At 33.3% G+C, this 24,315-nt stretch overlaps 1 protein-coding gene across 1 annotated transcript in view; it reads left to right on the top strand.

Annotated features, from left to right (window-relative positions):
* The window catches only part of HTR2C (5-hydroxytryptamine receptor 2C), a 147,026-nt gene that overhangs the window by 75,811 nt on the left and 46,900 nt on the right, over window positions 1–24,315 (top strand). The window contains exon 3 of the mRNA XM_045804981.2: window positions 8,908–9,108. Coding sequence (XP_045660937.1) covers window positions 8,908–9,108 — 201 coding nt within the window. The remainder of the gene's footprint in view (window positions 1–8,907; window positions 9,109–24,315) is intronic.

Below are 24,315 nucleotides of genomic sequence, written 5' to 3'. Positions count from 1 at the left end.
AAATCAGCTGCCTAACAGGTGCGAGAGGGGAGCAGAGCAGGGTTAGAGCTCCTTCAGACCCTCATTTCCAGAGTCATCATGATTGGAATTATCTGGCAGTTCCCTAGGAGAATTAATACCAATCCTTCCAAAAGTCCTGCAAAAATAGAAGAGAGGGGAATTCTGATATTATCTTGATGCTAAAGCCAGACAAAGGCATCACAAGAAAAATAAAAAAACTATAGATCAATATCTCTTATTAATATAGATGCAAATACCCTTAACACAACACTAGTAAATCGATTCTAGCAACCTATAAAAAGGGCTGAACACCAAGAAAATGGAAATTATCCCAGAAAAGCAAAGTTGTTCAACACATGAAACTCAATCAATATAATACCCCTTATTAATAGAATAAAGGAGAAACTACCTGATTACCTCAATAGACACAAATACGCATTTGACAAAATCCAAACCCCTTTTGTGATTAAAAAACAAACAAACAAACAAACCCAAAACCCAAACTAAAATAGAAAGTAACTTCCTCAACCTAATTGAGAACTTTGTGGAAAGAGAAGCTTCGTGTGAATGAAAGGACACACACATATATGAGTTTGTTGTGTTTATTTGATTCCTATTGAAATTAAACTTCAGGGCACCTGGGTGGCTCAGTCGGTTAAGTGTCTGCCTCCAGCTCAGGTCATGATCCCAGAGTCGCAAGATCAAGTCCCGCGTCAGGCTCCCAGCTCAACGGGGAGTCAGCCTCTCCCTCTACCTCTACCTCCTGCTTGTGATCTCTCTCACGCTCTCTCTATCTCTCTCTCAAATAAATAAATTAAATCTTAAAAAAAAAGAAGTTAAACTTCAAATGTTCAAATTTAGCATGAAATTTTCTTAGTGGCTTGGGTGAAATGCTATTTAAATTCCTTTCTCTTTTGAATAATAATGTTCTCTAAGAAATCTAATGACTAGAGGGTAGAGCCATGCAGCACAAATCCTCATTAAGGTATACTTGGTTAAACAAAGACCACCAGGAAATATTCATGATTTCTTCCATGTCTTTCTCTCTTTCCCATTACCCAAGATCCATATAATTGTTGAGTCTTCCACTGAAGAAAATATCACCAGATTTTTCTTTCTTTCTTTCTTTTTTTTTTTTTTTTACCACATACCAGTAGAAGACTTAAAGTTACCTTGAAAGGAACTCAACTGTAAATTATATGGAAAACTCCAGGGTATATGGACGGTGGGACTATCTCAGGGGGACAAATCCAGGGTGTTTTTCAAAAGATATTCCATATCATATCAAACCTTTCAGGTGTCAGGAGAATTTTCACTTTTTATTTAAGTCAATGGAAAATTTTATTGTTTGAACATGGAGCTTAAGTTTGAATAAGAGGTGGGTTATTAGTTACCGGGCTTCTAGATCATTTAGGCTATTAATAATCACAACCAGTTCATCAGGAACAGAAGATCAGGTTGGAAGAGGCCTGCAAGTCCACACAGAGAAGCATCAATCAACAGCAAGCCCCTCGGCAGAAACCGGAACTTCGTGGTGCAGCAGTTAACCTTCACATGGGCAGGGAGGTTGAACATCCTGCATAGTGCTGCCAGGAAATCCCTATTTTATAGTAAGGGGGCTGGCTGGTTGCATATGTAGGATGTCCCATCTCCCCGCCCACCTCATCGAGACACATACCAGAAACATCACCGCCTCACTGAAGAACTATAAAGTCTGCGTGTCAAGGAAATACAGATGCCGCGCTGTATGACTAAAAAGGCACTCTGACTTAATGTGTTTAATAAAGGATAGGGCACTGGGTGTCATCACCTTGGCTCCTAAGTGGCTCTGTAAGTTCAGGGTCAAGGTCAAATTGATCTGTAAGATCAAGGTCGAGTTAACAGTAAATTTTAAAAATGCCTCAATACCAGAAGCAAAAGATTTTGGAGCAGTAGTACAGAGAAGATCCAATAATTCTAAATCAAGTTCAAGTGGGTGGAAACAGAGTCTAATTATCAGAGAAAAATCAAGTTACAAGGAGGTGGGTAGGATTCTAAGGGAGAAAGTTAGTGGCATGTTCCCAAAAGCATTTATAAGATATAATTGATGTCAGATGCAGTATCCAGTCATATGCAGGGAACTCTGTCAAAAGCAAAGTGATAGGAAGTATCAAGAGCCAAGCTGAGTTTTCAAGAATACAGGGGCATGAATAAAATGGTAAAGAAAAATCCAGCCAGTCCTATGGGCTGAACTCTTCTGCTTCGGAATTCTAGGAGGACATAATCTCAGAATAAAAATCAGTCATTTAAATCGAATAAATACAGGTTTATTTTTAAAATATACTGTTATACTTAATTTCCCAATTTTCACTGTAGATTGCTGAAAATTTCACTATGCACCTACCTGTATATGGGAAACATCTATAGGAGACTTTGCTGGGAGACAAGTAGTTCTGTCAATAGTACCAACTTGAGTGACAGCCTGGGATGCCATCTCAAAAGACCCTGGAGTCCTAAAAAGGGTTTATTTGCTATGCAGTCAAATCTAGGTTAAGTTTCCAGTCAACCATCCCTGGCTTTGGCACTCTTTAGTCAGTGGCAAGTGGGCCAATCTTAGCCCAAGGAAAAGGCTAACTTTGGGTTGAAGATTCACAACATTTGTATCCTTTTTTTCCCCTCAGCAGCACAGACTCCACTGGAATCCTGAATTCAGTGCATGGTTCAGAAATTTGTGGTTTTATGTCTAAGGACCCAAATGTCCATGCAAATTTATGGACAAACTATTGTTTATAAAATTCCCTTATAATTGTCTGCGGAGTCTGTAGAGATATTCCCTCTTTCATCACTAATATTGGTAATTTGTGTCTTCTACTTTTATTTCTCCCTCAATCTGCCTATGAGTTTATCGATGTTATTGATCTTTTCAAAAAACCATTTCATTTCATTGAACTTTTTTCTATTATTGTCCTCCCTTAGTTTCAATGATTTCTGCTTTTAAATTTAGATCACTGTTTTGAGATTTTCTTTTTTTCTAAAATAAACCATTAATGTTAGAAATTTCCCTCTGAGCACTGCTTTAGCCCCATCCCACAAATTTTGATACGTTTTCATTTTTATTTAGTTCAAATTATTTCTTAATTGAATTTGAGTCTTTTTTGAAACATTAATTATGTAGAACTGTGTTGTTTAATTTCCAAATACTTGGACTTTTTCAGGATAACTTTTGTTACTAGTTTTATGTTAATTCTGTTAAGGTCAGAGAATAGACATTGCATTATATCAGTCATTTGACTTTCTTAAGAATTAGTTTATGACCCAGCATATGGTCCTTTCAATTTTTTATGGGTTCTTGAAAAGCATGTGTATTCTTCTATTGTTGGATAGAGTGTTTTATAAATGTCAATTTAGTCAAGTTCATTGTTAGTGCTATTCAGTTTTTTTTATCACTGGCAATTTTCTGCCTACTTTTGTCAATTACCGAGGAAAGGATGTTGAAGTCTCAAAGTATAATTGTGATTGTACTTTTGATTTCTTCTATTTTTCTATCATTTTTTTTTGCTTCATGAAATTTGAAGTTCTGTTATTAGGTACATAAATGTTTAGGATTGTTATATACCCTTAATAAGTTGACAACTTTATCATTGTAACATGGTCTCTGTTATTTCTAGTAATATTATTTGATCTGAAATTTACTTTGATATTAATATAACAACTCCAGTAGTCCTTTGATTACTGTTTGCATTGTGTGTTCTTCTCTGTCCTTTTACTGTATATTTATCTATATCATCTTTTTTTTGAAAGATTTTATTTATTTATTTGACAGAGAGAGAGACAGCCAATGAGAGAGGGAACACAAGCAGGGCGAGTGGGAGAGGGAGAAACAGGCTCCCAGTGGAGAAGCCTGATGTGGGGCTCGATCCCAGAACGCCAGGATCACGCCCTGAGCCAAAGGCAGATGCTTAACGACTGCGCCACCCAGGCGCCCCTATTTATCTATATCATCTTATTCAAACTTGTGGGGTTCCAGCATGGCTGTCTCTTTAAATTGATACAATTTACACTTTATATCATTTCCACTTAGTGCAAGTATTTTATAGTTTAGAATTATGTTTACTATTATATTACTTTCTATTTATCCCTTTTATTCCTTTCTTATTTCTGAATTACTTAGGGGTTTATGCATTTTATTTTAGTATTCCATTTTTATTGATCTATTAGATTTTTTACTATATTTCTTTGTACAGTTTTTTTTAGTGATTGTTCTCTAGATTAAAATATACATACCTGAAGTTTCACAATTTCCCTACAGTTACTATTTTATCACTTCAAGTGACTATAAAAATCTTATAACCATATAGATTCCCTTCCTCCTTTTTGTTTTAATTGTAATATGGGATACATCTATATACATGGAGAACCTTCTCAGGCAATGTTATAATTTTTAATAGTCACATGTATTTTAAAGACCCAAGATAAGAAAAATAATCTATTATATTTCCCAAATTATTTACCAATCTGTTGTTCATTCATTCATTCGTGAAGTTTACAAGTTTTCTTGTAGTATAATTTCTTTCTTTCTGAAGAACATCTTTTAGCATTTTTTAGAGCAAGTCTCCTGTCAATCAGTTCATTGTTTCCCCTCAAATGAAAATTTCTTTATTTCACATTTTTTTGAAGATATTTTCATTGGATATAGAATTCGGGATTATGATTATACTGCCTTCTGGCCTCCATGATTTCTGATGAAAGATCTGAAGTTGTTCAAGCCATTGCTTCCTATACCTAAAGAGTCATTTTTCTCAGCTGCTTCAAGATGTTTTCCTTTATCTTTTGTTTTCACCAGATTATGATGTATCTAGGCATGATTATCTTTGAATTTAGCCATTTGGATTTTGCAGAACTTCTTAAATCAGTAAATTTGTTTTTCATCAAATATGGGATGTTTTAAACCATTATTTCTTCAAATATTTTTTCTGTATCAATTTTTTCCCCTCAGATTCCAGTGGCACAAATGTTACAAATCTACATATTGTTCCATAGGTCCCTAAATTTATTTTCAATTTTTTTCTCACTGTTCTTCGGTTTGGATAATTTTTATTAATCTGTATTCAGTTTTAATGGTTCTTCATCTGTCATCTCCATTCTTTTATTAAGACCATACAGTGATTTTCTTCTTTCAGATATTATATATTTTTTCAACTCTAAATTCTCCATTTGGTTCTTTTTATAAGTTCTACTTCTTATTTGAGATGTCCTCTTTCTGTTTCAAGAGCTTTCGCCTTTTCTTCATTGAGCATGGTTATGGTAGCTGCTTTGAAGACTGTAAATTTTTGTCCTGTCCAATTTCTGAATTTAATGTAATTGAAATGTGTTTATTGCATTATTGTTCATAATTTTTGTTATTGGTTTTTGGTAAATTATAAAATTTAAGAGGATTCCTTTCATCACTATATAATTAAAATTGTAATTAGGAATAACTTCAGTATTTTATCAAACCATTCTTCAATATCTATTAAAAGATCATAAAATGTCTTTACAAATGTTAATATAAGGTATTATATTGGCAGATTTTTATGATATTGAATTACCACTGCATTCCTGAAATAGTTTTTGTTTTTACATGGTGTATTATTCCTTCGACACTTTGCTGAATTCTATTTGTTAATATTTTGTTTGTAACTTTGAATCTATATCAATGAATGTAATTTGTCTCTAGTCTCATTTTTTCAGTGTTTTATAGGTTTTGATATTGGTACTATATTGTTTTATGAAATGAATTATGGGAACTTTTAAACTTTTCTATAGTCCTTCATCTTTTCATACATGTTAACTTAATGAGATTACTTACCTTCTTATTTCTTTTCTAGCTTTGGGATTATTCCTTTTTTTATTTACTATCTTATATAAAAGGTAAATACCTAAAGTAATACTTATAAATTTATATTAATGGCCACACAATGTGTAAAGTTGTAATTTGTGACAATAACAAAGACAGAAAGAGATGTAACAGACCAAAAATTTGTATACTACTGAAACAAAATTAGTATTAATTAAAATTTGGTTGTTGTAAAGTTAAGGTTACCATTTTAATTTCCAAGTTAAGAAAAAAACTAAAATAATATACAGAAAAAGAAGCAAGAAAAAAATCAAAAGTTACCCTATGAAAATCAATTAATCACAAATAAAGTGAATAACAAAAATATTTATGAGGAAATGGTATGTATCATATAAAAACAAATAACAAATGGTAGGAATAAATCCTTCTGTAGCTGTAATTATTTTCAATGTACATGGACTAAACTGTCCAGTTATAAGGCAAAGACTAGCAGAATTGTTAAAAATACATGATGCCAGAATGGATTAAAAAAGAACCTTCCTGTATATGCTGTCAATAAGAGGTTCATTTTAGATTCAAAGTCACAAATAGGTTAAAGTAAAAGTATGGAAAAGATATTCCATGCAAATAGTAACCAATAAAAGCTGAGGTGGCTGTATTAGGATCAGAAAAATAGAACCCAAGGCAAAAATTGTTATGAGAGACAAAAAAGGACAATATATATTGATAAAAGCGTCAAAGCATCAAGAAGATATAATAATTTCAGGGGCGCCTGGGTGGCACAGTGGTTAAGCGTCTGCCTTCGGCTCAGGGCGTGATCCCGGCGTTATGGGATCGAGCCCCACATCAGGCCTCTCCGCTATGAGCCTGCTTCTTCCTCTCCCACTCCCCCTGCTTGTGTTCCCTCTCTTGCTGGCTGTCTCTATCTCTGTCAAAATAAATAAATAAAATCTTTAAAAAAAAAAGAAGATATAATAATTTCAAATATATATGCATCCAATAACAAAGAGGAAGTGAAACTGACAAAAATGAAGGGAGGAAAAGATCTAAAATAATATTTGGAGACATGAATATTTTCAATAATGAATAAAACAACTAACAGGATGGATAAATAGGAAAATAGAAGACTTGAACAATACTATGAATCAACCAATCCCATCAAACGTGTATAGAACACCCTATCCAACAACAGCAGAAAAAAACATTTTTCTTAAGTGCATATGCAACATTCTCCGGGATAGATCATATTCAAAACAAGCATTAAAATTTTTAAATATCAGTATTCAAAGGATCTTCTCCAAACTGAAATGAAACTAGCAATCAATAACAAAAGAAAACTGATAAATTCATAAATATGTGGAAATTAAACACCACAGTCACTATTAAACAACCAATAGATCAAAGAAGAAATTACAAATGAAATTAGAAAATATTTTGAGAAGAATGAAATGAAACTTATCAAAACTTACAGGGTACAGCAAATGCAGTGCTCTGACAGAAATTTATAGCTGTAAATGCCTACATTTAAAAAGAAGAAAGATCCCAAATCAATCACCTGACTCTAGATCTTAAGGAACTAGAACAAACTTAACCCAAACTATCAAAAGAAAGAAAATGGTAAAGATTAAAATGGAGATAAACAAAATAGAGAATAGAAGAAAAGAAAAACAAGAAAGTCCAGACCACATGGCCTCACTGACAAATTTTGCCAAACATTTAAAGAATGAACACCAATTCTAATCAAACTCCTACAACATAGAAGAAGCAGGAACACTTTGTAACTCATTCGATGAGACCAGCATTATCCAAATACTAAAGCCAGATAATGACATTACAAGAAAAGACAGGTATAAACCAATATTACTTATAAATATAGATGCAAAAATCCTCAACAAAATACTAGCAAACTAAATATAACATCATAGTATACACCATGACCAAGTGAGATTTATCACAGGAATGCAAAGATGGCTTAACATGTAAAAATCAACCAGTGTAATGCATCTCATTAATAGAATTAAGGTAAGAAAATCACAAGATCATCTCAACTGATACAAAAAAAGCATTTGACGAAATTCATTACTCTTCTATGATAAAAACACTCAACAGACTAGAAATAGAAGGGAACTTCCTCAACATGATAAAAAGCATTTATGAAAAACCCACAGCCAACATCCTACTTAATTGTGAAAGAATGAAAGATTTTCTTTTCAGATTCGGAATAACAAGATGGCTGTGTTTACTACTTCCAGTCAACATTGTACTAGAAATTGTATATAGAGCACTTAAGCAAGAAAGAAAATAAAAAGCAAAAGAAAATCGGAAAAGAAAAAGTAAAATTATCTCTATTCAAAGATGGCATGATGTTGTAAGCAGAAAATCCTAAGGAACCCTACACACAAAAATAGATCTAGTAAATGAATTCGGCAAAGTTGCAAGATACAAGATTAACACATGAAAAGCAGTTATAGTTCTACATACTAGCAATGTACCGTCCATAAAGGAAATTTAAAAAAGGATTCTATTTACAAGAACATTAAAAAAAAATCTCAATAAAAGCATTAGCCATAAAAAAGAATAAAGTACTAATACATGCTACAAAACGGATAAACCTTGAAAACGGTGTTATTGAAAGAAGCCAGGCACCTATTTATGATTCCTTTTGTATGAAATATCTTGACTAGTTAAATCTATAGAGACAAAAAACAGATTAGAAATTTTCAGGGGCTGGGGGAGGGGAGATAGGGAGTGACTGCTTAATGAATAGTGGTTTCCTTTTGGAAAGATGAAATGTTTTGAAACTAGAAAGAAGTGATGGTTGCATAATATTGTAAATGTACTAAATGCCACAGGACTGTACACTTTTAAATGATTAATTTTATGTTATGTAAATTTTATCTCAGTAAGAAATAATGCATGTAACACTGAAGGCATTATCATCATTATCATTACTATGGAAAATAATGTTTCCCAAATTTCACTTTCTTTAAAAAACTTAGATTATGAGAGGAAAAAAATAAGTAGACTAAAGTGTAAAGCTAGATGGTTTAATTTGGGTAATATGTTCTTGTCTTCTCTCTTTTCTCTTTCAGATTATGTCTGGCCACTACCTAGATATTTGTGCCCCGTCTGGATTTCTTTGGATGTTTTATTTTCTACAGCGTCCATCATGCACCTCTGCGCTATCTCGCTGGATCGGTATGTAGCAATACGTAATCCTATTGAGCATAGCCGTTTCAATTCGCGGACTAAGGCCATCATGAAGATTGCTATTGTTTGGGCAATTTCGATAGGTAAATAACTTTCTTGGCCATTAGAATTGCAGCGGCTATGCTCAATACTTTCGGATTATGTACTGTGAACAACGTACAGACGTCGACTGGTAACATTTGCGTTTAATCGGGATTCTATTTAAGAATTATTCTTAACCTATGTATCTGATATTTAGGTTAACAATAATGAAAGAAATGTAATGTATATTAATATGTAAATGTAAAGTTTCTATTTATGCTGCTAAATTATTTTATGCGTTAATATGCCAATGAATTCTGCAACACAGATAATTTTTGAGATATTTAAAACGATTTGAAGACAAAGATATATGATAGTCTAAATTTTTTAAATATAGCCTTAAAATCTTCCAAAAGATAGATCTATCACAAAATACTAATCTTAATATTTTTATTTTGCTTCCACATCTTCTTGAGTGGAAAAATGAGTAGTGTCACATGAATCTTCATGAAGTAAACGTGTCTAAATTTGTACGGTTAATTGACCTAAAATATACTATTTTGCCTCTATTTTTAAATATCTTCTTAGATTCTGCTTATACAAAAAGAGAAAAATACCATTTTTTAAAGATTTGGGGGAGGTTGAAAGGAGATAAATGATCATCTTATTGCTTATGATTGAGATATTCACAAATGCCTTTAAAACGCTAATATTCAAGTTGCAAAACTTAACCAACTGGACTGTAAGGCTTTTACAATCTTTTTTTTCCCTTTTCCTTCCTCCTCTTCCAGTTGGAACTTACATTTGGTGTCTCATTAACTAATTCCTCTTCAGAGTTATGTTTCTATAAAAGGTTCTGGTAAAGTTTAGAACAAGATCAAGTCATCTATACCATCTTCACTGATACCGTCTAAAGATTTTGACTCTGGGTTTATTGATAAAATAAATTTAGTTTTAAGATTGTTCTATCGTAGGTGAACACACACAAACAACACATACTTCTGGATAAAAAGCAATAAAACTTCTCCCAGAAAAAAAGTGAATCTATTTACACAACTGGACCTACATATTCGAGGGCTCACAGATTTTACTTTCTCCACTCCGAAGAGCTCATCTAAAAAGATGCCAGTTTTTACGGTGCTTACAAAAGAAATATACAGCTGAATTAAATTAGAGTATTAGGGGCATCAGCCTCTAATAATGACAGATGGCCACTCCACAATGATGTTTGTGTTAAAGACAAAAAAAAAAGGTTGTAAAAAATACTATTAGCATTGAGAAGCTAATAAGATAGTGAAAGATCCAGAAAAAGACAGAAATCCAGGAAGAATGACTATGACTTTTGGGTCACTTTTGCCAAGGATGCATTTGCAAACCTGAGGATGCAACTGAATGTTGAGAAGCTCATTTCACATTCTCACAAGCAAAGAAGGACTAAAGCAGGAATACAGAGCATGACAAGGGTGGACCAACTTGAGCTTATTTTTTTGATGCCGAAGGCCTATACACTAGAAATAAGCATGGACTAGACTTAAACTACTCTTGACATGGAATTCAGGCCAGGATTAAGTTATGTGTGTAACCAATAAAAATCTGAAGCCTGAAAATTGGATTAAGGTGATTTCATATTTTTCAAGTTTCTGTTTTCTCTGATATAAGCAAAAAAATCACTGTACACTTCAAATTATTTCTCTTAATAATTTTCAATTCCAGTAGCTAGAGTACAATGATAAACAGACACGTGAAAAGACAAAACAACATGAATCAGATATAACATAATAAAAGATAATACAAACTCACTGACACTCAAGGTAGTGGAATTACCAGACATAGACTTTAAAGAACTATTTGAATTCTGCATATGAAAATTATAAGCTGAATTTAAATATTTCAGCAAGAAGCTACAAACCACAAACAGGGACATTTAAGATTTGAGAAGCAGCTGAAAAATCTGGAGCTTAGGCATAACACAAAAACCCAAGACCTCAAAGGCAGTTTAGACATAACCAAAAAGAGCATTATTGGAGGTCGATTAGAAGAAACAGCGATGAATGAGGCAAGGAGGATTGAAAGGATACAAAAGAGAGAAGAAAGAGTAAGAACAGACATACAACCTGGGTGGTGCAGTCGGTTAAGCATCTAACTCTTGGTTTCAGCTCAGGTTGTGATCTCAGGTCATGAGATGAAGCCCCGCATTAGGCTCCACTCTCAGCAGGGAGTCTGCTTAAGTTTCTCTCTCCCTCTCCCTCTGCCCTTCCCCCCATGGCGTGTGCTCTCAATCTCTCCAAAATAAATAGATAAATCTTAAAAACGAAATAAACCGAGAAGACTTTTACAAGGTGAGAAAAGAATGGCAAAAAAGCAGTATTTGAAGAAATAATGGCTTTGGGAATTGAAGAAAGACACTGATTCTCACATTGAAAGAGCTCAACAAACTTCAAGCAGAATGAATAAGAAGAAATCAACATTTGGGCGCCTCATAACAACATTACAGAAAAAAAGAAAAAAATCGATTTTAAAGAGAAAAAAGAAAGAGATCATCTTCAATAGAATTATGATAAGATGGATGAATGTCTTCTCAACAGCAGCAATGAAAACTAGTTATTGAAATGACAGTGTCGATGTGCTGATAAAAAGTGAATGCTAAATTAAAACCATATACTCAGCAAAATTATACCTCAGGAATTGAAGTGAAATGAAGACTTTCTCTGGCAAGCAAAAGTCAGGAGAACAAGATAAAATCATACTCTTACTTAGAGAAATCCTAAAGGATGTTCTTAAAACAAAGGAAAATGGTCACAGATGGAAGATTGGAGGTGCAAGAAACAAGAACAATGAAAATGATACCTGCTGAATTATTGTGTTGTACACCTGAAACAAACGTAACATTGTGTGTCAGCTATACTCAATTAAAAAAATAAATAGCTGAAAGAAAAGAAATGGTAAATGTGTGGTTAAATGTGAATAAACATTGACTGTATAAAACAAAAATAATTATGTCTTCTGAAGCTCAGAATATATATGGAACTAAAATTCACAGAACAATAGCATATAAGGAAACAGGTTGAAAGTAAGCTTTTTTCATTGTCCAAGAGAAAGATAAAAATGATATTTAATATTAAGCTTTGATGCATAAGGTATAACTTGTACATTCAAAGGCAATCACTAATAGAAAAGGAATGTTTAACTTCCAAATTTAGAGGAATATTATAGAATAACAAAGCAAATCCAATAGGGGGCAATAAAAGATAGAAAACACAGTTCAGGTGGAGAAATATAAAAACGTACTAAGATGGCAGAATTGAAACCAAATGTATCACTAATTATACTAATTGTAAATGGAATTCAATGTTCTAAGATTGTCAGACAGGATTTGAAAAAATAATCCAACTATGTGTTTATGAGAGGCATATATAAATCACAAGGAAAGTGAAGTGAGAAATAAAAATAGGCATGCCACACAAACAGTAACTGACAGAAAAGTTGTGTAACTATATTAATAATCTGACGGAATAGACTTTTCAGCAAAAAAATATTTTAAAGAAAGTTTATTTCATAATGATAAAAGATTTAATTCATCTGAAAGACATAACATAATGAACTTGTATGTTTATAATAATATAGCTTCAACATTACTAAATCAAAAATGGACAGAACAATGACAACAGACAAATCTACAATCACGGCGTGAAATTTTAACACACCTTTTTCAATAATTGCATGAGAACAATGAACATAGCACAACTCATTAACAAGTGAAAAATATATATTCCCATCAATTGAACAAGAAATATTTATCAAAATTGACCATATATTTGGCTATAAATCAATTCTCAATAAATTTCAAAGTGTTGGAATCATAAAGTGCATATTCTTTGGCTGAAATTCAAATGAGATAAACATTTCTATGTTTATCAAAAGATAACTAGAAAATCTGCATGTATTTGGAAATTAAGAAATTACTTTCCAACAAACTGTGACCCAGTAGATTAAAAATCCATTGATAATTCTTCCCTAAATCATTTATTATTATGTGATTATAGAATGATAATTTTTCTTACTTTATCATTCTTTCTTCCTTTCTTAGCATTATACTGTAAGGAAGAGTTTTCCCTCCCACCCTTTGTCATTTATTTATTCATATTGGTAAAAACTTTTGAATTCTTTTGTAATCAATATAACTTAAGTCATTGCTGTACTTAATTATTTTGATGCTCAAATCATCCTAGATTATTTCATGAGAACTCCTTTTATTATGTAAACAGTTTTTGAGCACTTACTTTCTGGCAAGAATTATGCCAGATTCACCTTTTACTTTCCATGCCCCAGTTCTGAAATCAGTCCTCTCATGTAAGGAATCTTTGTTCTTTTTAGTGGTCAATTGTTTTTAAAACCAGATATGGAATCTAGTTATGCTCATTACTACTAGGACATTTTTGCTTCTATGCGTTTATGCCTTTAATCACAATCCAGTAACACAGAATTCTTCTGCTACTTTCCTAAGTCCTTATTATTCCTCATTTTTCTCACAGTGAGCAACTTGGTTCCCAAAAAGCGTCAAAATATTTATTTATGTATTATTTATATTTTTAAATCCTACAATACAACAGATTCATTTCAGAATTTCTATCCTCATAACAGTACAATAAATAAAATGCTATTTTATTTTTTTTAAGATTTTATTTATTTTTTTTTAAAGATTTTTTATTTATTTATTCGACAGAGATAGAGACAGCCAGCGAGAGAGGGAACACAGGCAGGGGAGAGGAAGAAGCAGGCTCATAGCGGAGGAGCCTGATGTGGGGCTCGATCCCATGACACCGGGATCACGCCCTGAGCCGAAGGCAGACGCTTAACCGCTGTGCCACCCAGGCGCCCCTAAAATGCTATTTTAAAACTGTTATTGCAATTATTTTTTTTCTTTTTGTCTTTAGAATGTTTCCCACAAAGGGTGGGAAAGCCAAAGCATTATGTTCAAAATGCTAGGATTAGTTTGAATTTTTTTTCTTCTGTGTGGTTCTGTTACCAAATGTCTAGTTAAAGATTTTTTGGTTTCTGTATACACTCAATATTGATTTACCCCACATTGTCGACTTTATTTTTTAACATGTTAAACCTTAATATCATGTTCCATACCATATGATTTCACTCATATGTGGAATTTAAGAAACAAAACAAGCAAAGGAAGAAAATGAGAGTGAGAGAGAGAGAAAGAGAGTCAAAGCAAGAAACAGTTTTAATTATAGAGAACAATCTGATGGTTACCAGAGGGGAGGGGATAGGGAGGATGGGTTGAATAGGTGGTGGAAATTCAGGAATGCATTGTGATGAGCAGAAGGTGACATATGGAAGTGTGGAATCAGTATATTGTACACCTGAAACTACATGTATGTTAACTAACTAGAATTAAAATAAAAACAAAAAATATATTATGTTCCAAAAGTCAAAACTACACAAACAGTATACCCAGAGACATGTCAGTCTCTCTTCTATCTCTTGGTTAACCCATTCACTAATTTCTGGAGTACACTGCTAGAGTTTATTTTTGCAACAAAACAAAACAAAACAAAACAAAAAAACAAAAGCCCCACATATATTGTTTTTCTTTTCTTAGATAAAAAATAAAATACTACATACGTGTTAACATGTTGACATTTTTCACTTGATAGTATGTCCTGGAACCACTCTATATCAACTCACACCAAGATGGTAGATGTAACCCCGAATATCATGAAAATGGCCAAAATACTGCATTTAAAAGCCAAATTTCTTCTATTTTTTACACTCACTAGTACTGCACTGGGTAGATACATCATAATTTATTTAACCAATTTCCTGTGTAGTATGAGCATTTGAAGTTGCTTCTAATACTTTGCAATTACCAATAATTCCACCAAAAAATAATCATTTGCATACCACTCGGCATACCTCTCACTCTGTATATGTTTCATACTTTTGGAAATTTAATTTCAACAAAAATTCCTCACAGAAATTCTTAATTTATCAAGAAGTAAATGTATACATAACGATTAGTAAGGGGTTGAACCATTTTTCATTCCTACTAGAAATGTACGAGAGCCTGTTTCGAAGTCTTGCTAAAAGGTGCGTCTTCAAACTTCTAAAACTTTGCCAATCCAGTAGGTGAGAAATATCAATTCAGTGTGGTTTCAGTTTGCATCTACTTTGTCATGAAAGAAGCTGAGCTTGGTGTCATACACTTAAGTGCCATTGCTAAATTAGTTTTTTGCAAAGTGTACCCTTTGCTCATTTTTCTATTTTTTAACCCTTTTCTTTCTTAATTTCAATAGCTCTTGATACATCACAGATAATAAACATTTTACATGTTATAAAAGAAAATATTTTTTCTGTGTTTACTATTTGCTATTGCTTTGAGGCTTCTGCCATGCAGAATTATTCCTTTTTGTAGTTCATTTTATCAGTCCGATTCCATTTCTATATGGAGTGATTGTTATAAATTCTTGCCCCACACTCAGGTTAGACCATAAATCACACATATTTACCTCATTTTTCACATTTAGATCTATGATTCATTTAGAGTTTATTTTTGTATGTGGTGAGATATGCATTCAATTTTATCTTCTTCCATATAATCATTCAGTTGCCTCATGCTGTTTATTTAAAAAGTTTATGTAGTCTGTAATTTACAATGCCATCTTTATAGTATATTAAATTTTCTTCCATATCTGAGCCTATTTCTGAAGTTCACATTGTATTCCAATAGTGTGTCCATTCATGTGCCAATTCCCCACTGTTTTAATTATGAAAATTTCATAATAAATTTTGTCATCTGATATGGTTCATTTTCACTCGTAACTCTTATCTCTTAGAGCTGGAATGTTTAATTTTCCGTATGAGCTTTAACATTAACTTTCCTAGTCCCATTTTAAAATCCTGTTTGTATTTTGATAGGGGTCTCTTTAAATTTATAAAATAATCTAGGAAGAAGTTAACTGAATTCTAAAAAAAATACTTTCTCTAATTTACATACTAATTTAAATTATGGCCAGTCTGTCTCTTAGGCTTTACAGCCAAGCTTATCATATGGTAATTTTCATGTCTTCCTTGTTGCCATTTATAAGTCATCTCATAAGAATTAATTTTGTAGCTCTATCAATCCACTGTTCTCTGTAAGTTCATTAGTGACTTCTTAATTGTCTAATTCATCAGTTCTTAAACTTTTTGGTTTCAAGATCTCTTTACACACTTAAACTATTGAAGACCCCAATGAGCTTTGGTTTATGTGAGTTATATCTATCAATACTTATTGTCCTAGAAATTAAAATTGAGAACATTTTATTTATGTATGGATTTATTTAAAAAACAAGAAACATTATATGCTAACATAAATAACATAGCTCTATGAAAAATCACTGCATTTTCCAAAAATAAATGAAGTTAGTAAAGAATGACATTTTCTTAGACTTTTAAAAATCTCTTTATCATCCGGCTTAATAGAAGACAGCAAGTTTCTCATCTCTGCTTCTGCATCTAATCTGTCTCAATGAGTTGCATTGGCTGAATTATGTGAAGAAAATACATATCCTCAGATAGGTAACTTCAATATAGGAAAGTATGTTAATAATGTTTTCAGATAATAGTGGACATTTTCTTTGATACTCACTAAAACTCAGCAAGTTTTTTCGTTTCTTAAATTCAGTTGGAATATGTAATTGGAAACCATATCACTGATTTTTTTTTCATATGCTGTTACATTAAAATCCACTAATCTGTCTTGCGCTTTGATATTTTACCCATGCATTATCTTGTAACATCAAGCATAGGTCATTCAGAAAATATTGGTTCCCTGAGTTATGCAGATCTCCCAAATGTTAATACAATATAAAAAAATCACATGCATTAATAATCCCTACCAATCTTGTCAGAAAAGTCTCCAAATATTGGAGAAGTGTCACACTCCCAGGGGTGTGTACAAGTTTTCCAAAGTTCCAATATTCCCTTGCAAGCTCAAATTTTATCATTAACGGTAAATACCATCTGTCTTTTTCCTTGACCTGACAGGTTCAACACAATCATTTTTAAGAACATAGCTGCCAAATATCCAAGTATGAATAATGCCAGTGTGTCTGGCAGTCATTCTTTCAGAGAAAGCTGTTATTCCATGGGAAAAGAATCTAGTGCATCCTCCAACTCGAACAACTGCATAAGTGCTTTTCCTCAAAGTAACCACCTTAGATCAGTATGCGGCAGAAGGGCTCTATGTCTATTTTCATTTCATCACATGGTTTATTAAAAGAGTCAAAATTTAGTAAAATTAATATTTTTTACTGCTTCACTAAGGACATTCTTGGGTAAAACTGGCTTTTTTTCCTTGAAAGTGTGTGGTGGTGAACAAAACAATGATTACCTGTACAATTTGGCGTCACTAGCCTGATTCATGCTAAAGCACCAGCAGTTTTACCCACTATTATTTTGCACTGTCGCTAAAAATGTAAACACAGTAAAAACAGCAAATAACACAGTAAGATTATTATGGAAGTAGTTTTGATTTCACAATACCATTGAAAGAGTCTTAGAGACACCCAGCTATCCATGGGCCACACTTTTTAAGAGCTGTGTTTCCAACTTTAGCTTCCTCTGTGGAATTTGAAACTGTTAACGATGCTTTCCTCATAATTCCCTCTTCCTCTGCAAGCTATGATATCATTTTTCTTTGGTTTTCTTCACTCTTTTTTTTTAAAGATTTTATTTCTTCATTTGACAGAGAGAGAGACAGCCAGCGAGAGGTGAAACACAAGCAGGGGAACTGGGAGAGGAAGAAGCAGGCTTCCAGTGGAGGAGCCTGATGTGGGGCTCCATCCCAGGACTCCGGGATCACGCCCTGAGCTGAAGCCAGATGCTTAACGACTGAGCCACCCAGGCGCCCCGGTTTTCTTCACTCTTATCTTTCTGTCTGCTCTTATTTATTCTCTTCCTTTTCTGCTTTACTCTCACTCTTCCCCAAGAGTCTATTCTTTCCAGTTGCTTATAGTTTTCCTGGCTTACTTCATCCACAAAAAAAAACTAAAATCTATCTACTGATGTCTCTCAAGTGAACATTTCTATTTCTATCCAGATTATATCCAGATCTCTAGTTTTGGATGTATAAAGGTAAAGAGATGAATGCTGGCAATGTATCTCAAATGCCATCTTGCCAAGTTGGACTCAAAACCTTCCCCTACCTCCAGTTTTTCTTCCTCCCACATTTTAGTTTCTCAAGTGAACATCAATAGCATCTCCCATTTACCCAAAAGGAAACTGAGAATCATTTACAATTCTTCTCTTTCTCCCCATGGCAAATCAACAGCCCACCCTCAGTATTCCGTAGTATTTCTCCTTAATATTTTTCACTTTCGCGTCTCTCCATTTCCTGATTTGCTTTCTTAATTTAAGCCTTTATTGGTTTTTTAATTTAAATTCAAGTTAGTTAACATATAGCATATTATTATTTTCAGGGTAGAATTTAGTGATTCATTAGTTGCATATAACACCCAGTGCATCAAGTGCCCTCCTTAATGCCCATCAACCAGTTACCCCATCCCCCCACCCATTAAGCCTTTATTGGTGATCATTTATGCATCCATACCTCCTTCTCTCCTACCTCTGTGAAAGGAATGGTTCTCAACATACCCAAGACACATCCTCACTTCCTTAAGTGAGCCACGTTCACCCATGACAACAAGAACAATAGCATTGGATTTTTGTCCTTTGTTTTATTAATATGGCATGTTGTATTGATTTTCATATGCTGACACAACCTTGCATTCCTTGGGTAAATCCCACTTGGTCGTGATATATAATAATTTCTGTATGTTATTGGACTTAGTTGAGTTGACTAGTATGTTGTTGAGAATTTTTGTACCTATATTAGAAAAAGTATGCATTTGTGGTTTTCTTTTTGTATGATCTCTTTGTTTTTGGTATCAGGATAATCCTGGCCTCATAAAATTAGATGGGAAATGATCTTTCCTTTACTATTTTTTTGGAAGAGTGAATGATTGGTGTTAATTCTTCTTTAGACGTTTGATAAAATTAACCAATGAAGCCATCTGGGCCTGGGTGTACTTAGACAGAAGGTTTTTGGTTTTTTTTTTTTTTTAAGTTTTTATTTAAATTCCAGTTAGTTAACATACAGTGTTATATTACTTTCAGGTGTGCAATATAGTGATTCAACACTTCCATATGTCACCCAGTGCTCATCACAATAAATGCCCTCCTTAATCCTCATTATCTACTTCACTCTTTCCTCCATCCACCTCCCTTCTGATAATCATCATTCCATCTCATTCCATTACTTTTCCTTGTAAATTTTTTGCTCAACATGCTTTTTTTACCACACCTGTTATCACCACTTCAAGCAACTACAATGCTTCACAATTGTCACTGATTTATTTTGATAAATGACCCCCAGAGAAAGGCTGTTTGCAATGGATGAGTGCTAAGTCACGTCAAGTATAACAAACCCTGGATGTGGGATTTTCCAGTGAGTGGCCAAAGAGGTTAAAAAATAATTACCTGGAATGGGGTTTTGGAAGATCTCCAACCCTGCTCTGGCCTCTAAAGTGTTGGCTAAACTGCTAGTCTTTGGTATGATTGCAGGACTATTGTTTCCCAAGGCTACAACAAAACTTGGGGGAGAGGAATGAGAATAAAGCAAATTTAAATGCAACAAAACACTGTTTTTATGCAAATAGAGCTTTTTTCTTGAATAAATTCTCCCCAATTATTACAAGCCTTTGGTTGATTTCTGGAATTCTGAAAAGTTGATTTTGAGAATATTTTCCAGCATTCTTGTTGTTTTCATGCAGAAGACTGTTTTCTGATGTCCTTATTCCACCATTTCCACTGACGTCACCTCCAGTTATACAGTCATCCTTTACGTTAACCTTTGTTTGTCTTTATAATTAAGCTGTATTTCTTGTAGATAGAGTATAGATAAATCTCATCTATTTATCCAATCTTATAATCTCTACCTCCCACATTTATATCTTTTTAAATGTGATTACTGATATGGTTGTGTTTAAATCCAACCTTTTGTTATTTAATATTTGTCCTGTTTTGTCGTTATTGTTCTCTTTTTCTTATTCTACCTTTTTTCAATACATCATGATTTCTGAGTCTCTTGTTAACTCCTTCATCTTCTGATCAGCAGATACTGCTTCAGTATCCTTTACTTTTTATTGTGTGCCCACTATTGTGGATATTACATTACAAAGACTCTTACTTGTGTCACTTTTTTCTCATAACTGTTAAATTTTGTTCTAACTGAAAATTCAATTATCAGCACATCGCCTAGATACTGTATCAGACTTTGTCTGGGGAAAATGCTGTTTTACTTTACTCTTACCCCTAGAGATTATTCCTTACTGCTAGGGTATGGCTTTACTTCAGTCTCAACTAAACGCCCTGAATATTTACTAGAAGCAGTCCACTATGCTTGTGCAATCTCTAAAATCTCAGCTTAGCCTTCCAGACTTCCAATGTTTGTTATACGCCAGCCACCCAAAAGGCTCACCCAGGTCATTTGCATCTCAGGCCAAGGACATAAGAAATTTTATGTAAATTTTAATGAAACTTCTGTGGGCCCTTCCTCTGTGGCATAAATACCCAAGTTCAAGTCACCTTTCAGTTCTGAAATATGATTTCTGTCTCAAATTCCCCGTATAAGTGCCACTCTTTGGGCTCTGTTTTCTTAAAGCAGTGTCAAAATTGCTCATCAGAAGAAAGCTCACGTGAATGTGGGCTCAAATATGGGCTTCCCTTTTCTTAAAGATTGTAGCTCTGCGTGGTTTGTTTATCCAATGAATGGAGATAATTGTGTAATATATTGTTTTCTCTCTCTTGTTGTTAAAATATAATGTCTGTACAATAAAATGTATAGATTTTTATGTATAGAGGTTGATGAGTAGGAAAAATGATAACTTCCATGGAACCACCAGAAAAAAATCAGGATTTAAAATAATTCTACACTCAGTAATTGCCCCTCATTCACTTTCCAGGCAATACACCTGCAACGGGGTAACCATTGTTCTGATCTTTATCACTAACATTTAGTTTTACGTATTCCAGATATTCAAATAAAAGGAAATATACATTACATTCTCTTATGTGTCTTTCATCTTTTCTTCAATATGATTTTGAGATACATCCATTTTGTTACACTTACTTTTTACTGCTAAGTAACTATCATTGCATGAATACACTAGCATTTATCTATTGAATTACCTCTGGATGGATGTTTGCATTCTTTTCAGTTTGGGACTATCGGAAATAAAATTGGTATGACTGGTCTTGTCCAAAGTGTATTTTAGATCATATGTTTTTATTTCTCTTGGATAAATACTTAAGAGTGGAATTGCTAGGTCAAAACAAAGATGTAGGTTTATCTTTATAAAAAGCTACCAAACCATTTTCAAAGTGGCAGTAGAATTCTGTATTCCCTCGAACAAAGTGTATGAGTTCTACTTCATCCTCAACCTCACTACCACTTGATATTGCCAGCCTTTTAAATTTTTTGAGCTAATTTTAGACTCCCTTTACATCCTTCATCCTACTTTACTGAATGTAAACATTTGTATGCCCGTAGTACAATTATCAAAAACTAAGAAATCGACACGTGGTACAGTATTATTAACTAAAGTACATATTTTATTCAAATTTTACAAAATTATCCACTAATGTCCATTATTTGCTTCCATACTTTATCCAGGATCCCACATTGAATTTACATGAATTGAATAGCTGTAACTGCATGCAATAAATTCTAATAATTCTTTTGTCATTTTTATCCAATTTCAAATATTTTCTACTTTTCTTTGTTATCGCTTCTTTGATCTACAGGTCATTTAAAGATGTGACATTTAATTTCCAAATACATGGATATTTTCTACTTACCTTTTGATATTAATTTCTCTTTGAAAACTTTCTTCTCTGCAATCACACTCTTTTCTCAATCTCTTATCTTTATTGAAAATTTTAAATGTAAGTCGTAGATCTCTTTTGGATAATGTTTACAATGCACTTGAAAATACATGGGTTATTTTTAGGTATATTTTTTTATTGATTAACAATGTAATTCCAGGGGCGCCTGGGTGGCACAGTGGTTGGGCGTCTGTCTTCAGCTCAGGGCGTGATCCCGGCATTGTGGGATCGAGCCCCGCATCAGGCTTCTCCGCTGGGAGCCTGCTTCTTCCTCTCCCACTCCCCCTGCTTGTGTTCCCTCTCTTGCTGGCTGTCTCTCTCTCTGTCGAATAAATAAATAAAATCTTTAAAAAAAAAAAAAACAAAAACAAAAAAACAGTGTAATTCCACAGTGATAGGAGAAGACTCTGTCTGATTTCAATTTCTTTGATCATGAAACTTTTTGAGTCTTATTTTATGACCCTGGATATGTTCCAGTGTCCCTTGATAATAGTCTATGGTATCTTGAATAGAATTTGAATCCTGCTGTGTGTAAAATATTGTATAAATCTTAATTATGTTTAACTGGTTCATAGTGCTATTTGGGTCTACTATATCCTTACTATTCTGTACACTCTTTCTATTAATGTCTAAGTTCAATATTGAAATTTCAACTATACATCTTAATTTATCTATTTCTCTTTTAAATTCTGTTGGATTTTGCATCATGTATTTTGGAGTTGTGTTATTACATGCATATATATATATATTTTTAAGATTTTATTTATTTATTCGACAGAGATAGAGACAGCCAGCGAGAGAGGGAACACAAGCAGGGGGAGTGGGAGAGGAAGAAGCAGGCTCCTAGCGGAGGAGCCTGATGTGGGGCTCGATCCCATAACGCTGGGATCACGCCCTGAGCCGAAGGCAGACGCTTAACCGCTGTGCCACCCAGGCGCCCCTACTTGCATATATATTTTTTAATTATTATATAATCCTTGTATATTAACTCATTTATAGCTACATTATCTCTTTTTCTGTAATAATCATATTAGTAAGTACATGTTACCGGAAATATACATCCACTATAATGTGTTATGCATATCTTTTCATGTAGTATATCTTTCAATTCTTATTTTTCAACCTGCATGTGTTTTTGTGATTAGAATATCTTATGTAAGTAGCAACAAATTTATCTCTCTTTTTAAAACCTTTTACCCAATTTGATGACCTCTGTCTTTTGATTAGAGTGTTTAGTTGATTAGCATTTAATGTGACTATTAAGAGTGTTGAATTTAGGTCTTCATTTTTTATATTTATTTTCAATTTATCTTACTTATGTTATATTTTTATTGTTCCTTATTCTTTCTTTCCTTCTTTTTTCTTTATCATGATATAATTAATATGCTATAAAATGTACAATTTAAAAATGTACAATTTAGTAGTTTTTAGTGTATTCCCAAGGCTGCACACCACCACCATTATTTAATTACAGAACATTTTTATAAGACCAAAAAAGTATCTATTAGAAGTCATTCCCCATTCCCTCTTCTCTCCAGACCCTAGAAACCACTAATCTACTTTTTCTTTCTATAGATTTGCCTATTTTGCATATTTCTTATAAATGAAGTCATATAATATGTGGCCTTTTCTATCTGCCTTCCTTCAAATACCATATTTTCACTTCTTCCATGTTGTAACATTTATCAGCACAGCTGAACCTTAAACAACACAGGGGTTGAGGGTGCCAACCCTCTGTGCACTTGAAAATCCACATATAATTTTGTCTCCCCAAAAACTGAACTACTAATAGCTTACTATTGACCAGAAGCCTTACCAATTACATAAACAGTCAGTTAACACATACTCTGTGTGTCATACATATTATATACCATATTCTTATAATAAGAAAAGAAAAGAAAAAGAAAAAGAAAATGTTATTAAGGAGACCATGAAAAAGAGAAAATATTATTAAGAATAGCATGAAGAAGAAAAAATACATTTATAGCACTATAGTGTATTTATTGGGGAAAAAATCCTTGCAGTTCAAACTGTGTTGTTCAAAGGTCAACTGTACATCATTTACTTTTTTTCTGTCTGTTTTCAGCAGTTTATTAAGATGTAATTCAGCTATAATACAATTCACCAATTTATAATTCAGTGTTTTTTAGTATCTGTGAAAAAGTCAACGGTTTTCCATATCTATGAAAAATAGATATGTGCAATTGGCACCACAATCAGGTCTCCAACATTTTCACCACCATAAGGAGAAACCCTATAGCTATCAGCACACTTATCTATCCAACCTTCCCATGCCTAGGCAAGAACTAATCTATTACCTGTCTGTCTCT

This window comes from Ursus americanus, chromosome X (genome assembly GCF_024610735.1).
Source record: "Ursus americanus isolate L20-20 chromosome X, mUrsAme1.1.p, whole genome shotgun sequence".
Taxonomy (NCBI): Eukaryota; Metazoa; Chordata; class Mammalia; order Carnivora; family Ursidae; genus Ursus; species Ursus americanus.
This window is presented reverse-complemented; position numbering and strand designations above follow the sequence as displayed.